Genomic DNA, 24,177 nt, shown 5'->3' with positions numbered 1-24,177 from the left:
AAACCAGAAAATTTTGGCAGCCATATTGGGACTCAGCTTGAGCCGAGTCCCAGAATTTTTTTTTTTTTATAAAGAAGCAAAATAACCTAACCCTCAAGGCCTCTTGGGAGAGGTCCCACTGGACCTTTGAAGCATTTTAAAAATGTTGGCGGGATATGCAGAATTCTTTTTAAAAAATGACACATGGGCTCCAGCGCTTCGTTAGTAATCGGTGTGCCAGGTCCTGGGGGCATTTGCATAATAAGGGAGGGGGTGCACGGGTCCCCCTCCTGGGGCCTATTAGTGCCCCGGGGACCACAACCTCCCCGGGACTTATTTATTTTATAGTAAGGGTCTCTCAGACCTCCCCAGGGACCATCACCTCTTCGGGCCACGTTGTTGAAAGAAGTTCGGGTGGCCTTGTGGACCCCCTCGGCAGACCTGGGGACTGCCACCTCCCCTAAGATAAACATAACATTAATGCGGGGGCCATGCAGCTCCTCCCACAGCCCCTGCGACTCCCACCTCCTCGGGGCAAAGTCATGCAATGGAGTGGGGCCACACAGACCCCCTCCTGGAGCCATATGGCCCTGGGGACCAGAGCCCCCCAAGACCGGCTCCTGCTATGTACCGGGATGCCAATGCCTGGGAAATAGCTGTTTGCTGTGGCTTAGCAGGAGCTTTACCGGTCTGTAGGTGTGTGAGTTTTGTGTCAGTGGTTTTATAGTAGTTAAAGTTTAGTCTGCATTTTCCAGAGGAAGAACATTTTTCGTTTGCTTATAACTTTGGCACCATTTGACGAATGTTCATGAAACTTTCCCAAAAAACGTGCATCCACCTCAGCTCCTACCTGGGAAGTAGTGAGGAGATCTGTCAAAAGAGAAAAACAGGTGGGGTGCCAAAATAAATTTTTCCATGCATTTTACATAGACTTTTTTATCGTTCAAATCTTTTATTGTAGTTTTAAATTCAAACATGAAAAGACAGTGCCAGTCTAATGTAAATGCATGGCAGAGGCTTCGCAGAGCCCATGAGTAGTTTATGTGCATGGCAGCGAAACATTATCAAATGAACATAAAAAGGATGAGTCCCTCCCCCACTCCTCCCCTATTCACCAATTTGCTTGCGTTAAAATATATAGTGGAGCATGCTGTTTTATTGCATCTCAGGAGTTGCAGTTATGAGGGTGTCAGGCAAACACAGCAAATGTAACTACCTGGGGCACATAAGCTCCAGAAAATCCTGTGAAAGTATGGTCAGAAAGGGATGCCAAGTCTTGTGAAAAGTGGAGCCCTGTCTCACTAAGGTGAGTGTTATTTTCTCCATTCCCAAGACATGCCACCCGGGTCTGGTGGCTCAGTGGACTAATGCATTCACTACAGGGACCTGTGTTCCACCTCATGGTCACAGGTTCAAATCACAGCGGGTCCACTCAGCCTTTCATCCATCTGAGGTTGATGATATGAGTACCATTGAGTTGGATAACAATAAACATCTGTCATTCAGCGCCAAGAGACCCCTTTGGGGTCAAAGTGTGCCTTGCAAATTCACATGTTATGTTATGCCATAACTTTCTAAGCCACCCTGAGTGTGTCGGACTTTGTGAGGTGCCCCAGTGTGCCAAAATGTTTTGCATGGCTGATCCTAATGCCATTCCTATTAGTTGGCCTCTTTTGGATTTCTATGGATAGGACAGCAGATCGTGGACCCCCAGCAGTACATGTGCGGAAAGCCTCAGTAGTTTGGTGTCTAAATGCTTATCTATCTCATCCAACACTTGGGTCCAATACTACTGAATTCGAGGACATTCCCATAGTATATGGACCAAAGTTGCCTGCGCACCGCACTTTCTCTGGCATTCTGTGTTCAAGGAGGGTTTAATCTTATTCACTCTCGCTGTTGTATAGTACCAGTACATCGCTACCTTCATGAGTGTGTCAGTTAGTGTCATGCTAGTGGCCGTACGGAGGGACCTATGAAATATTCCCTTCCATTCCTTATTACTTAGTGCCCTTCCCAAGTCTTTCTCCCATCTGTTCCATCCTGAGTTGTATATGTGTTTGCATTGCTCATTCAACATATTGTATAGGTTCGAGATCAGCCCCTTGTCTGAGGTCTTTGACAACAACCAACGCTAGTAGTGGGTGAGGCGACATTGCACAGCTACCTTAAATGGGGGATGTAATAGCCAATGTCTCAGCTGTAGATAGTGCTGTCGCTCCATCTCAGGAATGCCAAAGTCTGCCTTAATCTGATAAACACATAGACTTTTTAAAAAGATGTACAGCCAAAACAGCTGAACATAATTTGGCACCTAATTACACCAACTTTGGCAGTAAGCTATATCTTGGTATTTCATGAAGCAAGGAATAATAAGTGAGGAGCTCCTGTTGCTCATTTATTTTTCTTTTTTTAAATTTTTTACTTTGGGTGTACCGGTGCTCATCCAGGACACCCTTTTGTATAACTATTGGGGAGGTTGGCACATATCCCCTGCCCCAGGCCGCTATGGGCCCTAGTGGACCCCATTCTGCAGGGCTATTTTAGTTTCTATGGTGAGGGGCACACAGACCCCCTTCCTCAAACTCTACTGACCCTGGGGACCCCACATCAGAGGACATTGTTCTTTTTTATGAGATGAGGGTGGACATCTCCACTCTTCGATACACAAATGGCCCCATGGACCCAATCCTTCTGGAGCATTGTTCTTTTTAATGGGGAGCTCAACACGTTGACCCCTCCACAAGACTTTACAGGTCCCAGGGACCCCATAAATGAAGACTAATGTAAGGGTAACAAACAATGTTGGGACCACGGGTGAAACCCCATGGCCCCCATGGAGCCGCAGGCACCCATCCTGGGTACATCAAAGCCAGCATTGCTCCTGCCCGATGGGCACATGTTTTTCTGTATGCCCCCGCCGTGTGGGAGCAGTCTGAATTTTCCTGCCTACAAGAGCGCGGTCACAGAAACAAATGTATGCTCCCACATGTTAGATGTATTTTTGCAGCTCCTGCCGGGTGGGACCAGACAGTTTTTCCTACCCTTGCTCTCGCTGGCAGGGGAACAGTGTCCCAGGCGTGGGCTTCCAGGAGCACTAAAGTGGATCCAGCCCAAGGTGATTGGGACTGCAGAGCCTTAAGAGGTTGAGAATGGGCCACCTCCCATTAAAAAAACCCTGGTGTATTGGGACCATGAGGCCTAAAAAGGGTCTTGGAGGGTGCCGTACACCCCTCCCCATCAAATTAATACAGGGGATTGGCCGAGAGTGAGAAGACGAGCTCGGCGATCACTCCATACCCAGCCTGTTCATAAGCCTGTATAGCAGCGCCCTAAGGCTTTGCAGAGGGCCTGCATTAAAATTTGGGCTCTGGGAACCTCCTGCCCTGCAGAGTAGCCCGGCGGCAGCTCCTGGAACCAGGAGAGCGAGAAGACCCGGTGGTTTCGGCATTGCGCTGTAAGTATGCCTCAGGCCTGGGATCTCTGGGACGCGGCACCCTAGTGCGCGGACCTCACAACAGCAACCGGCGAGGAAGTGAAAGCCCCCCAGGTGCAGCAAGAGCACGGATGTTCGCGCTGCCACCCGGGGTCGGCCCTGGGCAGAGGATCTCGCTCGGTGGGAGGCTTATGCAGTGCAAACTGAAGACTGACGCGCCGGACATGGGGAGGGCCTATGACTGCTGGAGCCCGGCCCCTCCTCCAACGGCCAGGGGCGAAGTGCCTTGCCCTTGGAGGCCCTTGAGGTGACCGGTGAGATGCTGCAATGGAGGCACGGGGGTACTCTTGGTGCCCCCCCTAAGTCAGAATAAAACTGGCCCCCCTGCACCAGTATGGGCCCCCACAGCTCCCCAGCTACTGTGGGAGATTATTTGAGAGACTAGCAGTACTGGGGGTAGTGGAACGAGACAAGCTCAGTCCCCCCCTCTACAACACACAGCTGGTCAATGGACCCCCACCCACTTGGTGGCCCCTCTGGGTCAGAAACCTCTCCCTGGAGCATTGGACAACGTGACAGCGGTAATTTCTGATCCCCTAGCCCTGTAAAGAGGTGAGAGGTGCTCCCCAGCATATTGTGGAACAGGACAGAAGGGGGGACTAGTCCTGAGGCTCCTGTCCCCCCCACAAAGCACAGGTCTTCACAACAGGGATGGTCTTGGAGGAGAGGGCACCTACACAGAGGGCTTGGTCTATGGAGAGTCCCGGGGCCTGAATATTGGGGACAACACTGCAGAAAGCACCAGAGCCCCGGTAGTCAATAGGTGCATAAATAACATGACAGAGGCCCTGCCTAGGCACAGAAATCCACCCAACAGACTGGGGATCTGGAATCACAACTCCTGCAGCTGTGAAGGGAGGCTTTAGCTCCTGCCCCCCCTGACACCCCTCTTCAAGAGACGATACGCTTCTCTTGGTGCCGGGTGATGACAACCCGGACGAAGCCCCTATATGGGGTTCTTTAGAATATCGGCAGATACCACCTGGCCCCAGCTGACCCGACACCAATGTCGTGCCTATATCAAGCACACTAAAGATGGCTACAGCCCGGGTTAAAAAAGACCATACGATAAAAGACATGTTGGTCAAGCTCCCACCTCAGGATCGACCTGACCTCCTGGCAGACTCTTCACCCCCGAGGGAGGACATGAAGGTGAGGCCCCCATCACCCACTCCTATCTGGAGTCACTATTCCCATCACTTAAAGAGGACCTACAACAGATGAAAGGTGATTTGGGCAAGGATTTTGCAAAGAGTAGAACGAGAAATATCGGACATACAGGACAAAGTCGACACTTTAGAGGCAAACGAAACATCCAGGGGCGATGAGTTGGAGCAATTACACCAAGAAATAATATGCCTCTCAGACAGGCAAATCGACTTCTAGGCCAATGCTGAGGACTTAGAGAATAGGTCGAGACAAAACAATATCTGTATACAGAACGCACCACCCTCGGCTGAAGCAGGAAATGTAGAGGAATTTGTCCAAGCTCTTTTTGCTCAAATCCTAGACCACTGTGTGGGGCCGCCAAGAGCTTTGAACATGCCACTGCCAGACATACTAGCCTGTGTCCGCAGCTTCCCCTTGAAGGACCGTATACTTCGAACATTACGGGGCTCTGATGCAACAACCTTCAGGGGCCACTCACTGCAACTGTTCCAAAATCTCTTAGCTATAATGCTTCAGAAGAGGCGAGAGCTCTGTCCAGTGAATTCCTTTCTCAGGAACCACAACATCTCTTATGCTTTGGGTCACCCATTCCGCTCGATCTTTAAATGGGAGGGGAAGACTCACTAAGTACATTCCCAAAGTGCTGCATGTGACTTACTTCGGATCGAGCAACCAGAATCCCAAGTGGGGAGCGCGGAGGAAGCGGGGGCTAGGGCAGGGCAGTGGAAGAGACAGCGGCAAAGGCAGAGGGGCAAGAAACCTATGAAACCAGACCCTGAGGCCATAGTGCAGGAGAGGAAAGCAGTGCTGGAGAGCCTTGCTGGGGGGTGCCATGGCGTGAGGGACAGAATAAATCCACGCAACATGCCCTGATAGCATCGAGGACGCTCATAGGATGCTATCCGAGATTGAGAGTGGGGCTGCCCTCACGATAACCTCTGGCCACGATGAACCCTATCACAAACTTTCCTAGTTGACAGGAAGGGACACCTCTCGGGCCCCCTCTTCTAGAGACATTGTCGACATCATTGTTAAGTTTTGTTTGTGGGTGTTTTTTTATTTTGAATGTTTTTTTCATGTACCAATGCACGACACAAACAGGGGATGCTAAGATATTATCCTCTAGATCCCAGGATATCACTTTGCATGCTCCCCTAGAGGAAGGGACGGTTGGTCAGCTCCTTTTCATATGGCAAACCCTTACACATTTAGTATGGCCATAGGTGACACTTTAAAGACTATCTCACTAAATGTTAAAGGGTTGTAACCCTGTCAAGTGGAAAGCTATACTCTCCAATCTAGAACATACTGGGGCAGATATCTGTCTCCTCCAGGAGACTCACCTCATAGCTCGAGACACCCAGAGACTCAAGTCCAGATACTTTCCACAGCAGCTATTTTCTTCAACTGGACGTCAAATGGAAGGGGTTGCCATTTTATTTTTGCACACCCTTAAAGGCACTATTGGCCTTAAGTTAGCGGAACTCAAAGGCTGCTGCCTCATCCACCAAATACAGCTGGGCATGCAAACATAAATACTGGGTACCCTATACGCGCCAAACGAGGGGCAGGAGTGCTTTATCAGGCAGGCATTGGCAGAAACAATTATATTGGAGGACCGCTTGATCCTAATCAGGGGCGATTCCAATTCAGCCATGGACAACACAAAGACCACTCAATACACAGAGGGAGTGCGGGGGGTCAGGTTCCCTTTTGGGAGAAGGTATTGCCTGGCTGAAAAGACCGGTCTTGTGGATATGTGGAGGGGTAGCCAGTTCATTGCTATGGGTCTGGAATGGGTATACTCGCAAAGGGAAACTTACTTCACTGCCTTCACCCTTGACCCCAATCACTGACAAACCAGACTTTACCCGGGACTTGGAGCTTCTTTCCAAATATGCCGGTAGTTGACATGCAGGGCAATAGGCCACCTCTTTGACGTAGAGGGGCTTATACCATTTAAAACCCTAAGACAGGACTATTCCATCCCTGAGGCGGAAAGGTTTCAATATCTCCAGGTCAATCATTCATGTGTTTGCTAAGCGTGACTATTCACCCGTAATGGTCTTAAGGCGCTGGGGAGAAGGGAAGGTGCAGGTTCGAGTCCATCAAGGAGGGGGTTTGTCGAAGAGCCAAGTTTTGAGGTTTCTAGTGAAGATGGGGAGTGATGTTGTCTGTCTAAGGTGGAGCGATGGGGCGTTCCAGGCTCTGGCCACAAGGAAGGAGAAGGAGCGACTTCGTGATCTGGTCTTTCTGGAGTGGAGGACCACGGCATAGGAGAGCTGGGCTGATCGTAGGGTTCTGTGGGGTGGGTGGAACTTGAGTCAGCTTTTCAGGTATGTTGGTCCGGTGTTGAGGAGGGCTTTGTGTGCATGAGTGAGAATCTTGAAGGTGGTTCTAGCCTCGATGGGGAGCCAGTGGAGTGTGCACAGGTGCTGGGAGATATGGCAGTGTCTTGGCAGATTGAGGAGCATTCTTGTGGCGGTGTTCTGGATGTTTTGCAGCTTGCGGGTGAGGTTTTTGTTTATTCTGGCGTAGAGTGCGTTGCAGTAGTTGAGTCTGCTGGAGACGAGGGCGTGAGTGATGTTTTTTCTGTGCTCGAGGGGGATTAATTTGAAGGTCCTAGGTAGGAGGTGGAGGGTATGAAAGCAGGAGGATGCAACAGAGTTGATCTGGTGGTCCATTTTGAGCTCGGAGTCCAAAGGGTGTGTGCATGGTCTGTGGGGTGGGTGGGCTTCTGAGGGCTGAGGGACAGCAGGTGTCATTCTAGGCATCAGGGTGTGGGCCCCAGCTGAGTACTTCTGTTTTGTCAGTGTTGAGTTGTAGGCAGCTGCTTTTCATCCATTTGGCGACAGCTTCTATGCCTTCTTGAAAGTTGTGTTTGGCTGCGTTGGATAGAGAGCGGATAAGGTGGGTGTCGTCTGAGTATGAAAAAATGTTGAGCCTTTGGGTTCTGACCATGGGGGAGAGCGGAGCCATGTAGACGTTGAAGAGAGTGGGGCTGAGGGAGGACCCCTAGGGGACTCCACTAGTGGTTGGTGTAGGGTCCGAGAGGAAAGGAGGGAGTCTGACCCGCTGCGTTCTGCCGGAGAGGAATGAGTGGATCCAGTCGAGGGCCTTGTCCTGGATCCCTGCGTCGTGGAGTCTGCATCTTATGGTGCGGTGGGAGACTGTGTCTAAGGCCGCTGAAAGGTCGAGGAGGATGAGGGCTGCTGTTTCTCCTCTGTCCAGGAGGGAGCAGATGCCGTCTGTTGCGGCAAGGAGGGCGGTTTCTGTGCTGTGGTTTTTTCTGAAGCCAGATTGGGAGGAGTCGAGGATGTTGTGATCTTCCATGAAGGTGGCAAGTTGACTGTTGATGACTTTCCCGATGACTTTTGCTGGGAAAGGGAGCAGGGAGATGGGCCTGTAGTTTTTGAGGTTGGTGGGGTCCACCGAGGGCTTCTTCAGGAGGGGGTTCATCTCGGCGTGTTTCCAGTTGTCGGGGAAGGAGGCGTTTGCTAGGGAGCAGTTGATGGTGTGGTGAAGTATGGGTGCGATGGTGTCTGCGACTCTGTTGTAGATGTGGTGGGGGCAGTGATCCATGGGGGCCCCGGAGTGGATTGGCTTAATCGTCTTCAGCGTGTCTTCGGTGGTGAGGGCTGTCCAGCTGTCAATTGTTGGCTTCAGGGTGTCAGGGGTGGCTGGTGAGGGTACAGTGTGTTGGTTGTCTTCGTTGAAGTTATCGTAAATGTTCTTGACTTTGTGCTGGAAGAAGGTGCTGAGTTTGTTGCAGAGGACTTGTGAGGCAGGAATGTCAGTAGCCTCGCTGGTGGGTTGGGCGAACTTCTTGATGATGTTGAAGAGTTCTTTGCTGTTGTGCGCATGTGTGGAGATTCTGTCTTCGATCGTTGTTTTTCTCGTATTTCTGATGAATTGGTAGTGGGCGTTGTTCTTCTTGAGGGGGGCTATGGTGTTGGCGCTGTCGGAGATCCATCTGTGCAGAGTTTGAGCCGCGTTGTTGGGGTCGTCCTCTTCCGCTGTGGTTGGGGTGGAGTTGCCGAGGGAGGAGGTGAGCTGTTCGTCAGTGATTTTAGCCCAGTTTCTTCGTGGGAGCAAGTGCTGGTGTCTGTGAATGTTCTGAAGGTGAAGTGGATGCATCGATGGTCTGTCCACAGGAGTTCGGTGGTGTGGCTGAAAGTGATGGAGTTTCCTGTTGTGAAGAGGGGGTCGAGGGTGTGTCCTGCTGAGTGCGTGGGTTCGGTCACGATCTGTAGGAGTCCAATGTTGTTGAGGTTGTCCAGAAGGGATGTGGTGTTGGGGTCTAGTTGGTTGTCGAGGTGGAAGCTGAAGCTGAGGTCTCCCAACAGACTGTAGTTGGTGGATGCGATGGCTTGCGGGGAGATGATGTCCAGGATGGACAATGGATGCAATGGAGGCACGGGGGTACTCTTGGTGCCCCCCCTAAGTCAGAATAAAACTGGCCCCCCTGCACCAGTATGGGCCCCCACAGCTCCCCAGCTACTGTGGGAGATTATTTGAGAGACTAGCAGTACTGGGGGTAGTGGAACGAGACAAGCTCAGTCCCCCCCTCTACAACACACAGCTGGTCAATGGACCCCCACCCACTTGGTGGCCCCTCTGGGTCAGAAACCTCTCCCTGGAGCATTGGACAACGTGACAGCGGTAATTTCTGATCCCCTAGCCCTGTAAAGAGGTGAGAGGTGCTCCCCAGCATATTGTGGAACAGGACAGAAGGGGGGACTAGTCCTGAGGCTCCTGTCCCCCCCACAAAGCACAGGTCTTCACAACAGGGCTGGTCTTGGAGGAGAGGGCACCTACACAGAGGGCTTGGTCTATGGAGAGTCCCGGGGCCTGAATATTGGGGACAACACTGCAGAAAGCACCAGAGCCCCGGTAGTCAATAGGTGCATAAATAACATGACAGAGGCCCTGCCTAGGCACAGAAATCCACCCAACAGACTGGGGATCTGCAATCACAACTCCTGCAGCTGTGAAGGGAGGCTTTAGCTCCTGCCCCCCCTGACACCCCTCTTCAAGAGACGATACGCTTCTCTTGGTGCCGGGTGATGACAACCCGGACGAAGCCCCTATATGGGGTTCTTTAGAATATCGGCAGATACCACCTGGCCCCAGCTGACCCGACACCAATGTCGTGCCTATATCAAGCACACTAAAGATGGCTACAGCCCGGGTTAAAAAAGACCATACGATAAAAGACATGTTGGTCAAGCTCCCACCTCAGGATCGACCTGACCTCCTGGCAGACTCTTCACCCCCGAGGGAGGACATGAAGGTGAGGCCCCCATCACCCACTCCTATCTGGAGTCACTATTCCCATCACTTAAAGAGGACCTACAACAGATGAAAGGTGATTTGGGCAAGGATTTTGCAAAGAGTAGAACGAGAAATATCGGACATACAGGACAAAGTCGACACTTTAGAGGCAAACGAAACATCCAGGGGCGATGAGTTGGAGCAATTACACCAAGAAATAATATGCCTCTCAGACAGGCAAATCGACTTCTAGGCCAATGCTGAGGACTTAGAGAATAGGTCGAGACAAAACAATATCTGTATACAGAACGCACCACCCTCGGCTGAAGCAGGAAATGTAGAGGAATTTGTCCAAGCTCTTTTTGCTCAAATCCTAGACCACTGTGTGGGGCCGCCAAGAGCTTTGAACATGCCACTGCCAGACATACTAGCCTGTGTCCGCAGCTTCCCCTTGAAGGACCGTATACTTCGAACATTACGGGGCTCTGATGCAACAACCTTCAGGGGCCACTCACTGCAACTGTTCCAAAATCTCTTAGCTATAATGCTTCAGAAGAGGCGAGAGCTCTGTCCAGTGAATTCCTTTCTCAGGAACCACAACATCTCTTATGGTTTGGGTCACCCATTCCGCTCGATCTTTAAATGGGAGGGGAAGACTCACTAAGTACATTCCCAAAGTGCTGCATGTGACTTACTTCGGATCGAGCAACCAGAATCCCAAGTGGGGAGCGCGGAGGAAGCGGGGGCTAGGGCAGGGCAGTGGAAGAGACAGCGGCAAAGGCAGAGGGGCAAGAAACCTATGAAACCAGACCCTGAGGCCATAGTGCAGGAGAGGAAAGCAGTGCTGGAGAGCCTTGCTGGGGGGTGCCATGGCGTGAGGGACAGAATAAATCCACGCAACATGCCCTGATAGCATCGAGGACGCTCATAGGATGCTATCCGAGATTGAGAGTGGGGCTGCCCTCACGATAACCTCTGGCCACGATGAACCCTATCACAAACTTTCCTAGTTGACAGGAAGGGACACCTCTCGGGCCCCCTCTTCTAGAGACATTGTCGACATCATTGTTAAGTTTTGTTTGTGGGTGTTTTTTTATTTTGAATGTTTTTTTCATGTACCAATGCACGACACAAACAGGGGATGCTAAGATATTATCCTCTAGATCCCAGGATATCACTTTGCATGCTCCCCTAGAGGAAGGGACGGTTGGTCAGCTCCTTTTCATATGGCAAACCCTTACACATTTAGTATGGCCATAGGTGACACTTTAAAGACTATCTCACTAAATGTTAAAGGGTTGTAACCCTGTCAAGTGGAAAGCTATACTCTCCAATCTAGAACATACTGGGGCAGATATCTGTCTCCTCCAGGAGACTCACCTCATAGCTCGAGACACCCAGAGACTCAAGTCCAGATACTTTCCACAGCAGCTATTTTCTTCAACTGGACGTCAAATGGAAGGGGTTGCCATTTTATTTTTGCACACCCTTAAAGGCACTATTGGCCTTAAGTTAGCGGAACTCAAAGGCTGCTGCCTCATCCACCAAATACAGCTGGGCATGCAAACATAAATACTGGGTACCCTATACGCGCCAAACGAGGGGCAGGAGTGCTTTATCAGGCAGGCATTGGCAGAAACAATTATATTGGAGGACCGCTTGATCCTAATCAGGGGCGATTCCAATTCAGCCATGGACAACACAAAGACCACTCAATACACAGAGGGAGTGCGGGGGGTCAGGTTCCCTTTTGGGAGAAGGTATTGCCTGGCTGAAAAGACCGGTCTTGTGGATACGTGGAGGGGTAGCCAGTTCATTGCTATGGGTCTGGAATGGGTATACTCGCAAAGGGAAACTTACTTCACTGCCTTCACCCTTGACCCCAATCACTGACAAACCAGAGTTTACCCGGGACTTGGAGCTTCTTTCCAAATATGCCGGTAGTTGACATGCAGGGCAATAGGCCACCTCTTTGACGTAGAGGGGCTTATACCATTTAAAACCCTAAGACAGGACTATTCCATCCCTGAGGCGGAAAGGTTTCAATATCTCCAGGTCAATCATTCATGTGTTTGCTAAGCGTGACTATTCACCCGTAATGGTCTTAAGGCGCTGGGGAGAAGGGAAGGTGCAGGTTCGAGTCCATCAAGGAGGGGGTTTGTCGAAGAGCCAAGTTTTGAGGTTTCTAGTGAAGATGGGGAGTGATGTTGTCTGTCTAAGGTGGAGCGATGGGGCGTTCCAGGCTCTGGCCACAAGGAAGGAGAAGGAGCGACTTCGTGATCTGGTCTTTCTGGAGTGGAGGACCACGGCATAGGAGAGCTGGGCTGATCGTAGGGTTCTGTGGGGTGGGTGGAACTTGAGTCAGCTTTTCAGGTATGTTGGTCCGGTGTTGAGGAGGGCTTTGTGTGCATGAGTGAGAATCTTGAAGGTGGTTCTAGCCTCGATGGGGAGCCAGTGGAGTGTGCACAGGTGCTGGGAGATATGGCAGTGTCTTGGCAGATTGAGGAGCATTCTTGTGGCGGTGTTCTGGATGTTTTGCAGCTTGCGGGTGAGGTTTTTGTTTATTCTGGCGTAGAGTGCGTTGCAGTAGTTGAGTCTGCTGGAGACGAGGGCGTGAGTGATGTTTTTTCTGTGCTCGAGGGGGATTAATTTGAAGGTCCTAGGTAGGAGGTGGAGGGTATGAAAGCAGGAGGATGCAACAGAGTTGATCTGGTGGTCCATTTTGAGCTCGGAGTCCAAAGGGTGTGTGCATGGTCTGTGGGGTGGGTGGGCTTCTGAGGGCTGAGGGACAGCAGGTGTCATTCTAGGCATCAGGGTGTGGGCCCCAGCTGAGTACTTCTGTTTTGTCAGTGTTGAGTTGTAGGCAGCTGCTTTTCATCCATTTGGCGACAGCTTCTATGCCTTCTTGAAAGTTGTGTTTGGCTGCGTTGGATAGGGAGCGGATAAGGTGGGTGTCGTCTGAGTATGAAAAAATGTTGAGCCTTTGGGTTCTGACCATGGGGGAGAGCGGAGCCATGTAGACGTTGAAGAGAGTGGGGCTGAGGGAGGACCCCTAGGGGACTCCACTAGTGGTTGGTGTAGGGTCCGAGAGGAAAGGAGGGAGTCTGACCCGCTGCGTTCTGCCGGAGAGGAATGAGTGGATCCAGTCGAGGGCCTTGTCCTGGATCCCTGCGTCGTGGAGTCTGCATCTTATGGTGCGGTGGGAGACTGTGTCGAAGGCCGCTGAAAGGTCGAGGAGGATGAGGGCTGCTGTTTCTCCTCTGTCCAGGAGGGAGCAGATGCCGTCTGTTGCGGCAAGGAGGGCGGTTTCTGTGCTGTGGTTTTTTCTGAAGCCAGATTGGGAGGAGTCGAGGATGTTGTGATCTTCCATGAAGGTGGCAAGTTGACTGTTGATGACTTTCCCGATGACTTTTGCTGGGAAAGGGAGCAGGGAGATGGGCCTGTAGTTTTTGAGGTTGGTGGGGTCCACCGAGGGCTTCTTCAGGAGGGGGTTCATCTCGGCGTGTTTCCAGTTGTCGGGGAAGGAGGCGTTTGCTAGGGAGCAGTTGATGGTGTGGTGAAGTATGGGTGCGATGGTGTCTGCGACTCTGTTGTAGATGTGGTGGGGGCAGTGATCCATGGGGGCCCCGGAGTGGATTGGCTTAATCGTCTTCAGCGTGTCTTCGGTGGTGAGGGCTGTCCAGCTGTCAATTGTTGGCTTCAGGGTGTCAGGGGTGGCTGGTGAGGGTACAGTGTGTTGGTTGTCTTCGTTGAAGTTATCGTAAATGTTCTTGACTTTGTGCTGGAAGAAGGTGCTGAGTTTGTTGCAGAGGACTTGTGAGGCAGGAATGTCAGTAGCCTCGCTGGTGGGTTGGGCGAACTTCTTGATGATGTTGAAGAGTTCTTTGCTGTTGTGCGCATGTGTGGAGATTCTGTCTTCGATCGTTGTTTTTCTCGTATTTCTGATGAATTGGTAGTGGGCGTTGTTCTTCTTGAGGGGGGCTATGGTGTTGGCGCTGTCGGAGATCCATCTGTGCAGAGTTTGAGCCGCGTTGTTGGGGTCGTCCTCTTCCGCTGTGGTTGGGGTGGAGTTGCCGAGGGAGGAGGTGAGCTGTTCGTCAGTGATTTTAGCCCAGTTTCTTCGTGGGAGCAAGTGCTGGTGTCTGTGAATGTTCTGAAGGTGAAGTGGATGCATCGATGGTCTGTCCACAGGAGTTCGGTGGTGTGGCTGAAAGTGATGGAGTTTCCTGTTGTGAAGAGGGGGTCGAGGGTGTGTCCTGCTGAGTGCGTGGGTTCGGTCACGATCTGTAGGAGTCCAATGTTGTTGAGGTTGTCCAGAAGGGATGTGGTGTTGGGGTCTAGTTGGTTGTCGAGGTGGAAGCTGAAGCTGAGGTCTCCCAACAGACTGTAGTTGGTGGATGCGATGGCTTGCGGGGAGATGATGTCCAGGATGGAGTTGGTGAAAGGTCCGAAGGGTCCAGGGGGGTCGGTAGATGAGAGTTCCTCAGAGGGTGGTGGTAGGGCTGGCCTGTATCTTGAAGTGTAGGTGTTCCATCAGGTCTGTGGGCTCGTCGGGGAGCGTGCTCAGCCAGAGGGTGGCTTTGTGGATGATGGCAATGCCTCCTCCCGGGTGGCTGGGGTGGTCCTTCCGGAAGACCTTGTATCCTTGAGGAATGGTGATGTCCGGTCCGAGGTGGTGTTGGTCCAGGTTTTGGTGAAGAATGCTGTCGAGGAGGTCCCAGATTTCTGTGATGTGTTTGTGGAGTGAGCTACATTGAGGAGGATGCGTTGCACGGTCTTTGGTCAGTTGTTTTCTTACAGGCGGGTTGTGCTGGGTCCGTGTTCCTGGCTGTGCTGCAGGTGTGCCGGCAGCGGTGACAGCTGAAGGGTCCGTGGGTGTCGGCTGGTGATGCTAGGATGCAGTTGTTGTTGCGGCCTGGGTTGAGTGCATGGAGTGCCGCTGGGTTGTAGTGTTGGCGGTGTATAGGTCCAGGGTTCCTGGTGCTGGTCGTGGTCAGGTCATGGACGGGCACCTGATGTGCTTGCCTTTAGCGTGGCCGCACAGCAGCCAACATTAAGTAGGGCTTCGTGGAGGGCTGGACAGCTGGGAGGCGGGAGCGGGGAGCGGGGAGGGGAAACTGGCTTGGGCTGGTAGCACTGGGGCAGCAGGGGCTGCGGGGACAGCAGCGGCTGGAATAAAATGAGCGCAAAAGTGGGAAAAAGGAAAAGTGAAGGAAAGTGGAAGAAAGAGCGAAAGGGTGAAAATAAAATAGAGTGAAAGGGTGAAAATAGAAATGAAGAGTGAAAAACAAGGAAAAATGGAGCAGAAAGGATAGGATAGAGCGCAGCGAGAGAAGGAGTCAGAGATCCACTGGACCACGAGGGATGAGGCGCAGGTATAACCTGCGGGTGGAGGAGGGCCTTGAACACCAAAACAGAGTGCAGGGGCTCAGGAGGCCTCACTTAATGGTAGAGCTGCAAGGGAGGGAGAGCAATTTCACTGACAATGAGTCAGTGGTCTTGCTCGCATGTCCTAGAAGTGGCTGCCATTAAGTAGGGGTTGGGGAGGGCTGGACAGCTGGGAGGTGGGGAGGGGAAACTGGCTTGGGCCGGTCATACGGGGGGAGGGGCCACGGGGGGCAGCAGCGGCGGGAAGAAAATGGGCGCAAATGTGAGAAAATTGAAAAGTGGAGGAATGAGTGAAAGGGTGAAAATAAAAGAGAGTGAAAGAGTGAAAATAAAAATGAAGAGTGAAAAAAGAGGAAAAACTGAGCAGAAAGGAGATGACAGAGTGGAGTGAGAGAAGGAGTCAGAGGTTCACTGGACCACTAGGGATGATGTGCAGGTATAACCTTTGGGTGACACACCACTCGGTCTGACATGGGGCAGAGAGGCTGTTGACTCTGTATGAGAGTGGCTGTTGGGACAATACACAGATAAGAGTCTCATCTCAGAGCTGTACATTCTCATTCAACCCCTTCAGACCAACGATAAATCCCATTCGCAAAAACGGTGGGAGTCAAAGCTCACCCGGTCTCTCGCAACAAAGGAATAGTGCGATATTTACCACCGAGCACAGTATACTACGTATAACATGACATGCACCGAAACAGCAGTTACAATTACCTCCTATTGGTCCTCAACCCCGGTAGGCCTGCATGAAACCCGGCCCAAGTGACCTATGTTGGCAACAGTGCGGGGCTAAAGGCATGGTATGTCACCTTCTTTGAGACTGTCTGGGGCTGGCAACATTCTGGACCACTGTTTTAGATGACATTGACACCCACTTTTCTACACAGCTTCCCAGATCTCCATCTTACACACTATTAGGGTTACCTAACCAACTTACTTTTCCACTCACTTCTCGAATGTGACGTCCGATTAGCATTGCTCTGGGGGCGGCTCACCAGACTATCATGGTACTTTGGGACTCTCCCACCGTCCCAACACACTTGGCATGGCTAAGACACCTATGGGACATATTGGGGATGGAAAAGCTCACCCTATCATTGACATCACGAGGTGACACCTTCAGAAAAATATGGCAGCCCCTCTTAGCCCTGTTGACCAAGGAATTCAGAGAACCGACATGTCCCTGCTATCTGCAGTTACTGCACCTAGCTGAGTCTGACTCAACATAGCTTGTAGCACTTTTTTACATAACTTACACACCTCCCCTGTCCAAACAGATTACACAGCATGGCCAGAAGACATTGGAAAGCAAAAAACCTTGGGGTACTGCTAGACAATAAGCTCACCATGTGATAACGACCCTTATAATGTCACGCCTGGACTATTGCAATGGCCTATATCTTAATGCTCAAAAGCAGCACATCAATCGGCTCCAACTAGCCCAAAACGCAGAAGCCAGATTGCTGTCAGGAACTACAAGATTTGTTTCTATAAAAAAGGAACTGAGACAACTTCATTGGCTCCCGGTGAAGCAAAGGGTTCGCTTTAAAGCACTTTGCACCGTTTTTAAGGCCCTCAATGGAACAGGACCTGACTTCCTTAGGTGTAAATTCCAATGGTACATCCCGGGAAGAATGTTACGTTCCACTGGAGCTAAATTTGCTCAAATCCCCCCATTTAAGAGTCAACTGGGAAGGCAGGAGCTTCATCAATCGTGCTTCCAGGGCATGGAACGAGCTTCCCTACTATCTCAGGAACGCCCCGGATCTCCTTTCCTTTAGGAAGGGGCTGAAGACATGGCTCTTCTCTCAGTAGTACACATTCTTCTGTCCCTAGTAACCAGTGCTTAGCGCCAGGACACCCCAGGGTAACCGTGCGCTCTACAAGTACGATTAACATAACATAACATAACATAACAGCTGATGGTACTGGGATAGGGTGGGGGAGGGCTGTTGGGAGTAGGGTGGGAGGGTGCTTGTTGTATTGTTTCTTTTGCTCCTTTTGTCAAATCTACAAGTTGCATTATTATGTGGAAAACTAGAGAAGGGTTCTCTCAATGTGTAGGCCTTTATTTTGATTCTTTTCTGCAGCAATAAAAACAAATTTAAACATAAAATTAATATGGCCCTCGGGCATGGGGTCCCTTAAATTTGTAAAGGCTAGTGGAGGGCCACCCGCTCCCCATTGAGAAAACGGCTCCGGTGCATGGCAGAGGGGATCATAGGCTCAGGTAGGTGGGCTGCACGTCTCCCTCCCCTATTATTGTGTACTGGGCCCGGGTTCACAGGGGCCTCAAAGAAGTGGGGCAGAGCACCCCCATTCCCTTTCTTTGACACAACAAGCCTCGTGGAAGGGGTCCCAAGCCAGAAATCAGCTCAGGGAGGGGGCCCCATGCACACCCACCTCCTCAAAGAATGATATGAATTGACCGCCAAGATGAGCACCACCATGGGGTTATTCAAAAGTGAAAAAATATGAGGGCTTTAATTTTATGTTTGCTGTAATCCTGTGGGAGTACGTTGGGATCGTAGCTAAATCTCCAAATATGTAAACATTTTGTTTGCCCTAATGAGTCTCTGGGATCCCCCCAAAGATCTAGAAGGCCAGGGTATCCCTACCCTGCACTCTTATATATATTTCTTTAACTCATTTTCAGGACAGGCGAGTCTCCTGAGCCCTGTAATGGCTGCTGCAACTTTTTTTTCATGTTGAGCAGCGCCAATTAGATTGCTCACTCCAACAGGACATTCACTCCTGCTGTATTGAGATATCCCCAGCCAAAAAGTCCTCTAGGCCAATCAGAATGGTCAATATATTTTAATTGTGCCCTCGGGAGCCTTGTGAGAGTCACTCAAAACATCCATTTATGCAAATATTTTTAAACCCTAATTTCACAAAAACTACTGAATGGATTACACCAAATCACAAAAAGCACACTTTCTGGACCAGGATTTAGTTTCTTGCCAAACTGGGTGTTATTCCTATGAACTGTTTTGGGTGTAGTCTTTCTTAAAAATTCCTTTGGAAATTGCATGGAGCTTTTGTGTTTTGGAGCTCTCTTTTCCTTTGCCCCTGTTTGATGGGTCACCCTGAAACTTTCCATGAAGAAACTAAGCAAGGAAGAGCATTTCTTTAGAAATGTTCAAAAAGATTCAACTTACTGTACAAAAGTTATTAGCAAAACAATAAAGTAATTTTTTGTCAAAACACAGACCTAAATATAGCTACCCAGTGGCAGCCTAGGGCTTTTTTGCAGAATACGTAGGATAGGTTACTCCATCACAGATGTAACGGATATCCCAATTGATGTATTACAAGTGTAATTTATCTAATTGCACTTGTAATATGGCAGACAGGATATCCCGCATGTTTGTGACGGAGTAACCTGTCCACTGAATTCTAAATTAGATCCTTAATTTTCTTTCTTTTAAATATTTCATGGGGTCTGCTGCAGTCCCGTCACCCAACCACAACACTTAAATAAAATGTTGGTGGTACCTCCATCCCCTCCTTGGGGCCCCCAAGAATTGAGTTAGTTGAAAGAAAGTCCACACAGGGCATTATGGGCAGTTCCATCAGAACTTCCTGATTGGAGAGACTGCTACTAGGCATGTATGGGAATATTTTTGAGAGTTCTATTTTCTTTCAATCCACCTAAATGATACTGGATTATTGTCATAATTCATGCAAATTACCACAACAATGCATGCAAATTTGTCAATCCAAAATTTTAAGTACATTTGACTCAAATCACTGGGCAATCTGGAAAGGTTCTGGTACGAAATCATACAATCCCTGCAAGTTCCTGAATGTTACTCATTTATGGAATCCTGAGATGCCTGGTGTATTGAAGGGTAAGTTATTTCATTAGTTACATGAGCTATAGATTTGATTAACAATGCAACATGAAAATCAATGAAACATTTTTGTAGTACCTTCAAATTAGACATTTCCTCCTGAAGGAAGTAGCTTTGACTCTCTTTCTATATAAACATCATTTCCTAAAGCTAATGTTTGACAGAGTCTCAGCATTCATATGGTGTCTATTTAACAAGGTGGGGGAAACTAAGGACTATCTGACACACTGGGCTTATAAGTGGTCTTTCTGGCTATTTGACTCGATTGAGGAAGACAAAATTATTCTACACTGGCAAGAATAGGTAGTGAGGCTATGCTGTGGCAGGATTGCTATATAGATCTAAGAGGCAAGATCTGCTGCATTCTTTACAGTAAGAAGTATAGAAGGCAAAACGATAAATATTGAAGGATATCAAGAGAATTGAATTTCCACAAACATGAAAATCGCAGAGGAGTAGTAAACATTTGTTCTAATCTGGGAAGGGATATGTGTCACGTTTGGTTTACAGGAATTTTTTTAAAAAAACAGAGACAACATCCCTTAAGTACTTTAGCAGATTGGATTGACTTTGAATTATTAGTGTGATAGGAACAGATAAACCTCTACACTTCAATTGAAGGAACTGGAATATATCCATATTGATAATACAATTTTTTTTTCTGTTACAGCGTAAGCAAGGATGTAGAAGTTTTACCCCTTAAACCTTCTCACGCTGAACTAGTGGACAAGACCTGGGCATTTGGAGGAAGTGACTGCAGTCTGCATTATGTGAGGACCTGTATTAAGAACTCCCCCAGCCGCTGTGGTGTAACCAGTTATTCAGAGAGTGCCATTTCCTGGGCACTGACGGATCAGTACGAGGCGATACGCATGGCCTACACTCTGCCTGAACATAGAGGTAAGGGCTATGCAAAGTGCATAGTCTCATCCTTGGCAGATGTGCTCAGGCAGGATGGGCGTCCAGTTTACTGCCATGTGGAAGAAGATAATGAACCCTCTCAGGCCTTGTTTAGGAGCTTGGGTTTTACGGAGCTCACAGGTGAAAAACTACTGTGGTTCCATAGTACACCGGATACAAAACAATAGTTCCGAAGGTGGAAGGACCTATGACTACCAATGTCTGCACATATGGTCACAAGGGTACAAATGCACCCTGCTGGGCAGCCAGCTTACGATGGGCTGAAACCAATTTTTTAAAAACGTACGCCACTAGAAGTGCCTATGCTGTCATAATTATGAGAGCCGCACTTGCCTAACAAAATGCTTTCCAGCTCACTGCCAATGACACAACTCCTACTGCTGTATGTTAATATTTTAATCATGCTCATTATTACATTTTTCTGTTTCTTAAAACTTGTCTGCATCCTTCTTCTTATCATAGTCAGGATAAAATGACTTGTATTCTGCCAAAGTATAACAGATGCATTAAAATATCCATGCTACCACGTACCAATAATTTAGCCTGTATGATTTAACTAGTATATTTAGTAATGTACAGGCAACAATCGTTGAATGTTTTATTACAAAGTCTTTACAACACCATTCATAGATGGCTGTTCATTTGTGCTCATGCATAGATGGGCTTCTTTAAATTTTTATGTAATAAAGTTTTACAAAAACGTTCAAACATGGCTGCAGATATGCTCACATGGATACCAATGATCCTGCGGAGGCAGCCATTTTACAGTGGGATGAAAAAATGTATGCCACAAGCATATGCGGTATGTGGTGCACTGCAACCTGGCGGCTGAGGCCCAGTAGCTGTGTCTGAGAAGTTGCTTAGGAAAACAAGCAAAAGCAAAAAGCTAAAAAGGTAAAATAAATGTAAAAATTAATAGCAAAAAATGACATACGGTCATAAGTCCCATTCACTTCAAGTTTTACTTTCTCTGTGGCTGGTGATATTATGCTGTAGCAGCATGATGTTACACCTAGAGAAAGGAATGAAACTGGGTGGTCGCATTGCTCCCTGCTGTAGTGGGCAGAACATGTGAATGGCACAAAGGTAGTCCAATGGAAGTAGAGGGTTGGCCAAAAGCCCCCATGAATATGTGCGTTTTTGCAATCTATAGGTAGTGGCTACTGCCAGACCTACAAAAAATAACAACTTTAAGTATTCAAGCACTATGTACATATATGTATATAAATGTAATAGCCATTGCTCTAACCTCTTTCATAGCACTTTTTTGAATACTGTTCAACTATAGAATATGATATGATGCTGATGTGTTTTATACATTTTACAACTTTATGATAAGATATGATACTGATCAGTTTTATTCATTTTAACTTTGGGTTTGATTTAAATGATAAATGTAGGTACTGTACAGATAATGCTATTGATATTTGGGGGTATCCTGGGATTTATTGATAGCTACAATTGTAACGAAATCGTAAATTTTATGAAGTCTTATGAGTTTTATAAAATGTAATTTTTTTAAATTATATTTATGTATTAAGGATGCTGATTGATGTTAACCGTTTGTAAATGTATTAATCGATGTTTTGTCACTCTGATGGTCATGAAACCGCATAAAGTATCTTTGATGATGATGATTGTTATTTTATGTAACGCTTAGGAGACCAGAGCAGAGTGATTCTTATGCAATCAGTTAAAAAACATGAAGTACTGTCTGTGTTTTAACCATTTGTCTTTACCTACTATTTCTGTTAATAAATTGTTCCTGCTACAATTCTGGTGGTGCTGGCAGCTTCCTTTCATGTTTTTATTGCCACATAGCCAATCATGTTTGTGAGAAAGACATACACTGCTGCTGCTTGTGCAGAAGCTATTCTATTAATGAGAAATGTTCGCATATCGGCTTGCTATGCACTACCCTTCTTGTGTGACTTTTGTTATCTTTCTACCTGAACATTGTTGGGTGTAGGTCAATAAATGTGGTACCCATGAATATCTTGTACTCAGCCTTGCCACTCAACTCCTGATGCCTCTAAATACCTCACCATCATCTAATGCTAAGAAATATCAGGCATTGAAAAACATAAATAAAAATAAAAAGTTGGCTGCACAAATTATATGATCTATTACAAATTATTTAAACTCCCGAACCATTAATCAAATTGTACTCATTTTGGCGTGTTGTTACATTAGAGGTGTACATTTCCATTGATTTTAGAAGAGTTAGGCATGGTGCCGGAGGAGGCCTCACGGTTCACCCTTTCTGCCTTTGATACAGAGTGTATCCCTTGCTACAATTCAGGTGTCATTGAATAATAGTATGATAGTGTCAAACTAATATAACTCCCAAAAGGAAACATTTTAAATCATTAATATGCTTACTAAATAAGTCAATTAGACTTCCCTTCTTGCCATATAACCAAGTTTGAGTGAAGAGCTTTGTTTCTTCTTTATTTCTTAAATAAACTCATTGTAATTGTGAACAGCCAAGGAAGGTCATTATCCTCAAAAATATGCTGTCTTCATTCTCCCCATTCTTTCCTTAGACAAATCACATTATGACCCTAACCTCTGTCCAACACACTGATTTGGTCAACTGAGAGTTCTAGTCCACCGATGAACCATTCCTAATGCTTCTCATGAACAAGATGTAGGTCTCTGTGCCATGAAGAAAGGGTAAATGATTTCACTACTGAAGAAGGCTGGCTTGGACACAACTTCTGCCCGATAACTTAACTTCCTGTGGTATAAAAGATTCTGGAGTAACGCATTGCCAAAGTACTAATTTATAATTTAGAAGACTTACATCTATTGGACCATGCTCAAGAAGGTTATCAATCCCTGTCCCAGAATTGAAGCAATTGTGGTGATGGCCATGGACAATTTATATCTGAGGCCATTGGTCACATTGTCAATCCCTCAATAGTATTAGACCTTTAGGCATCATTTTAAATAAACATCAATAGCCTACTAAAGAAAAGAAAAAAGTATTAGAACCTAGTAGTGCCTGTTTTAAACTGATGCATGCGATTTTGATCGACTAAAGCCAGAAACTCATTCAGTTGCTTCATTTCCAGCACATCGCCTTTCCTATATGAAGTAACTCACAGGTCTATTTCTGTGATGTTTTTAAGTTCTCCTCTAGATGCCCTGATTGGCTTCAAGGATTTTCAATTCTATACTTAGGCTGACAATACATCACTTGCGATGACAGAAATCAGGGAGTGCATTGGCAACCACGCACTAAAACTCAATTAAGTAGTTTATGACAGTGCTTGAGCCTTTTCTTACCTTTTGAGACTATCTGTTATGGGACACAGTGCCTCCTTTTTGGGGTGGTTTAAAATCTATTATAAATCATTTTTTGCATTCAAATTACCTCTGAAGGTTTTGTAGTAGTCTTTGCTTGGACCTTATGAATACAAAACTGCACAAAGTGATGACTTTCCTTATGGAGAAGGATGTGGCTAACAATTTCTAAGCTACTCAGCTACAGACTTGTATACTGCAACCCACTCAACTTGGACATGCCAATGTTCCTACTGAACTGGATACAAATCTTTCAAAACCAAGCTGTTAGTGTGTGCTCTGAGGCCCCCATAGTTGGTTGAACATATCCTGCATTTCTACAGTTGTGCAGGCTCCCAACCCATGCCGCAATCTCTTTCAAGGTGTATTTCCTATTTCATCACTCATTGAATAATGGCTTTCATAAGCCCAGCACCCAGATACCTCTAGGGGTGAAAGTGTTGCGCTATACAAATGCTGACTGACTGATAAGTCCTGTCTGACTTGATACATACCAAGCTTGATGTTACTCTCCTCTGAGTCTGCACTGATCTTTCTCTGTTCTTCCATAAACTCTCTGGAAGCTCTTCCTGTAGAACATAGTAAACTGTTTTCCCAATTTAATTTTAGAACTGTTCAAAACCTACCTATTTCACCAATAGCTGTCACATTATTGATTTTGTGTACTCGCAATATTAGTTCACTTTTCCCTTGCCCAAAGAAACTGTATTGGTGAAATATTGCTCATGAAACATCAATTCACGGAAAATGACAGGGGTAACTGAAGTGACATCACATACT

General features: G+C 47.8%; 1 protein-coding gene across 5 annotated transcripts in view; it reads left to right on the top strand.

Moving 5' to 3' along the window:
* The window catches only part of LOC146853751 (glycine N-acyltransferase-like protein 3), a 194,842-nt gene extending 172,980 nt beyond the window's left edge, over positions 1-21,862 (top strand). For all 5 annotated transcript variants that reach the window (XM_085650388.1, XM_085650390.1, XM_085650389.1 and 2 more), the window contains one exon: positions 19,838-21,862. In XM_085650388.1, coding sequence (XP_085506514.1) covers positions 19,838-20,255 — 418 coding nt within the window. In that variant the 3' untranslated portion in view covers positions 20,256-21,862. The remainder of the gene's footprint in view (positions 1-19,837) is intronic.
* The last annotated feature ends 2,315 nt before the right edge of the window (positions 21,863-24,177 follow it).

Source organism: Triturus cristatus, chromosome 4_1 (assembly GCF_964204655.1).
Source record: "Triturus cristatus chromosome 4_1, aTriCri1.1, whole genome shotgun sequence".
NCBI lineage: Eukaryota > Metazoa > Chordata > Amphibia > Caudata > Salamandridae > Triturus > Triturus cristatus.
Note: the sequence above shows the minus strand (reverse complement) of the source record. Positions and strands in the feature narration are given on the sequence as shown.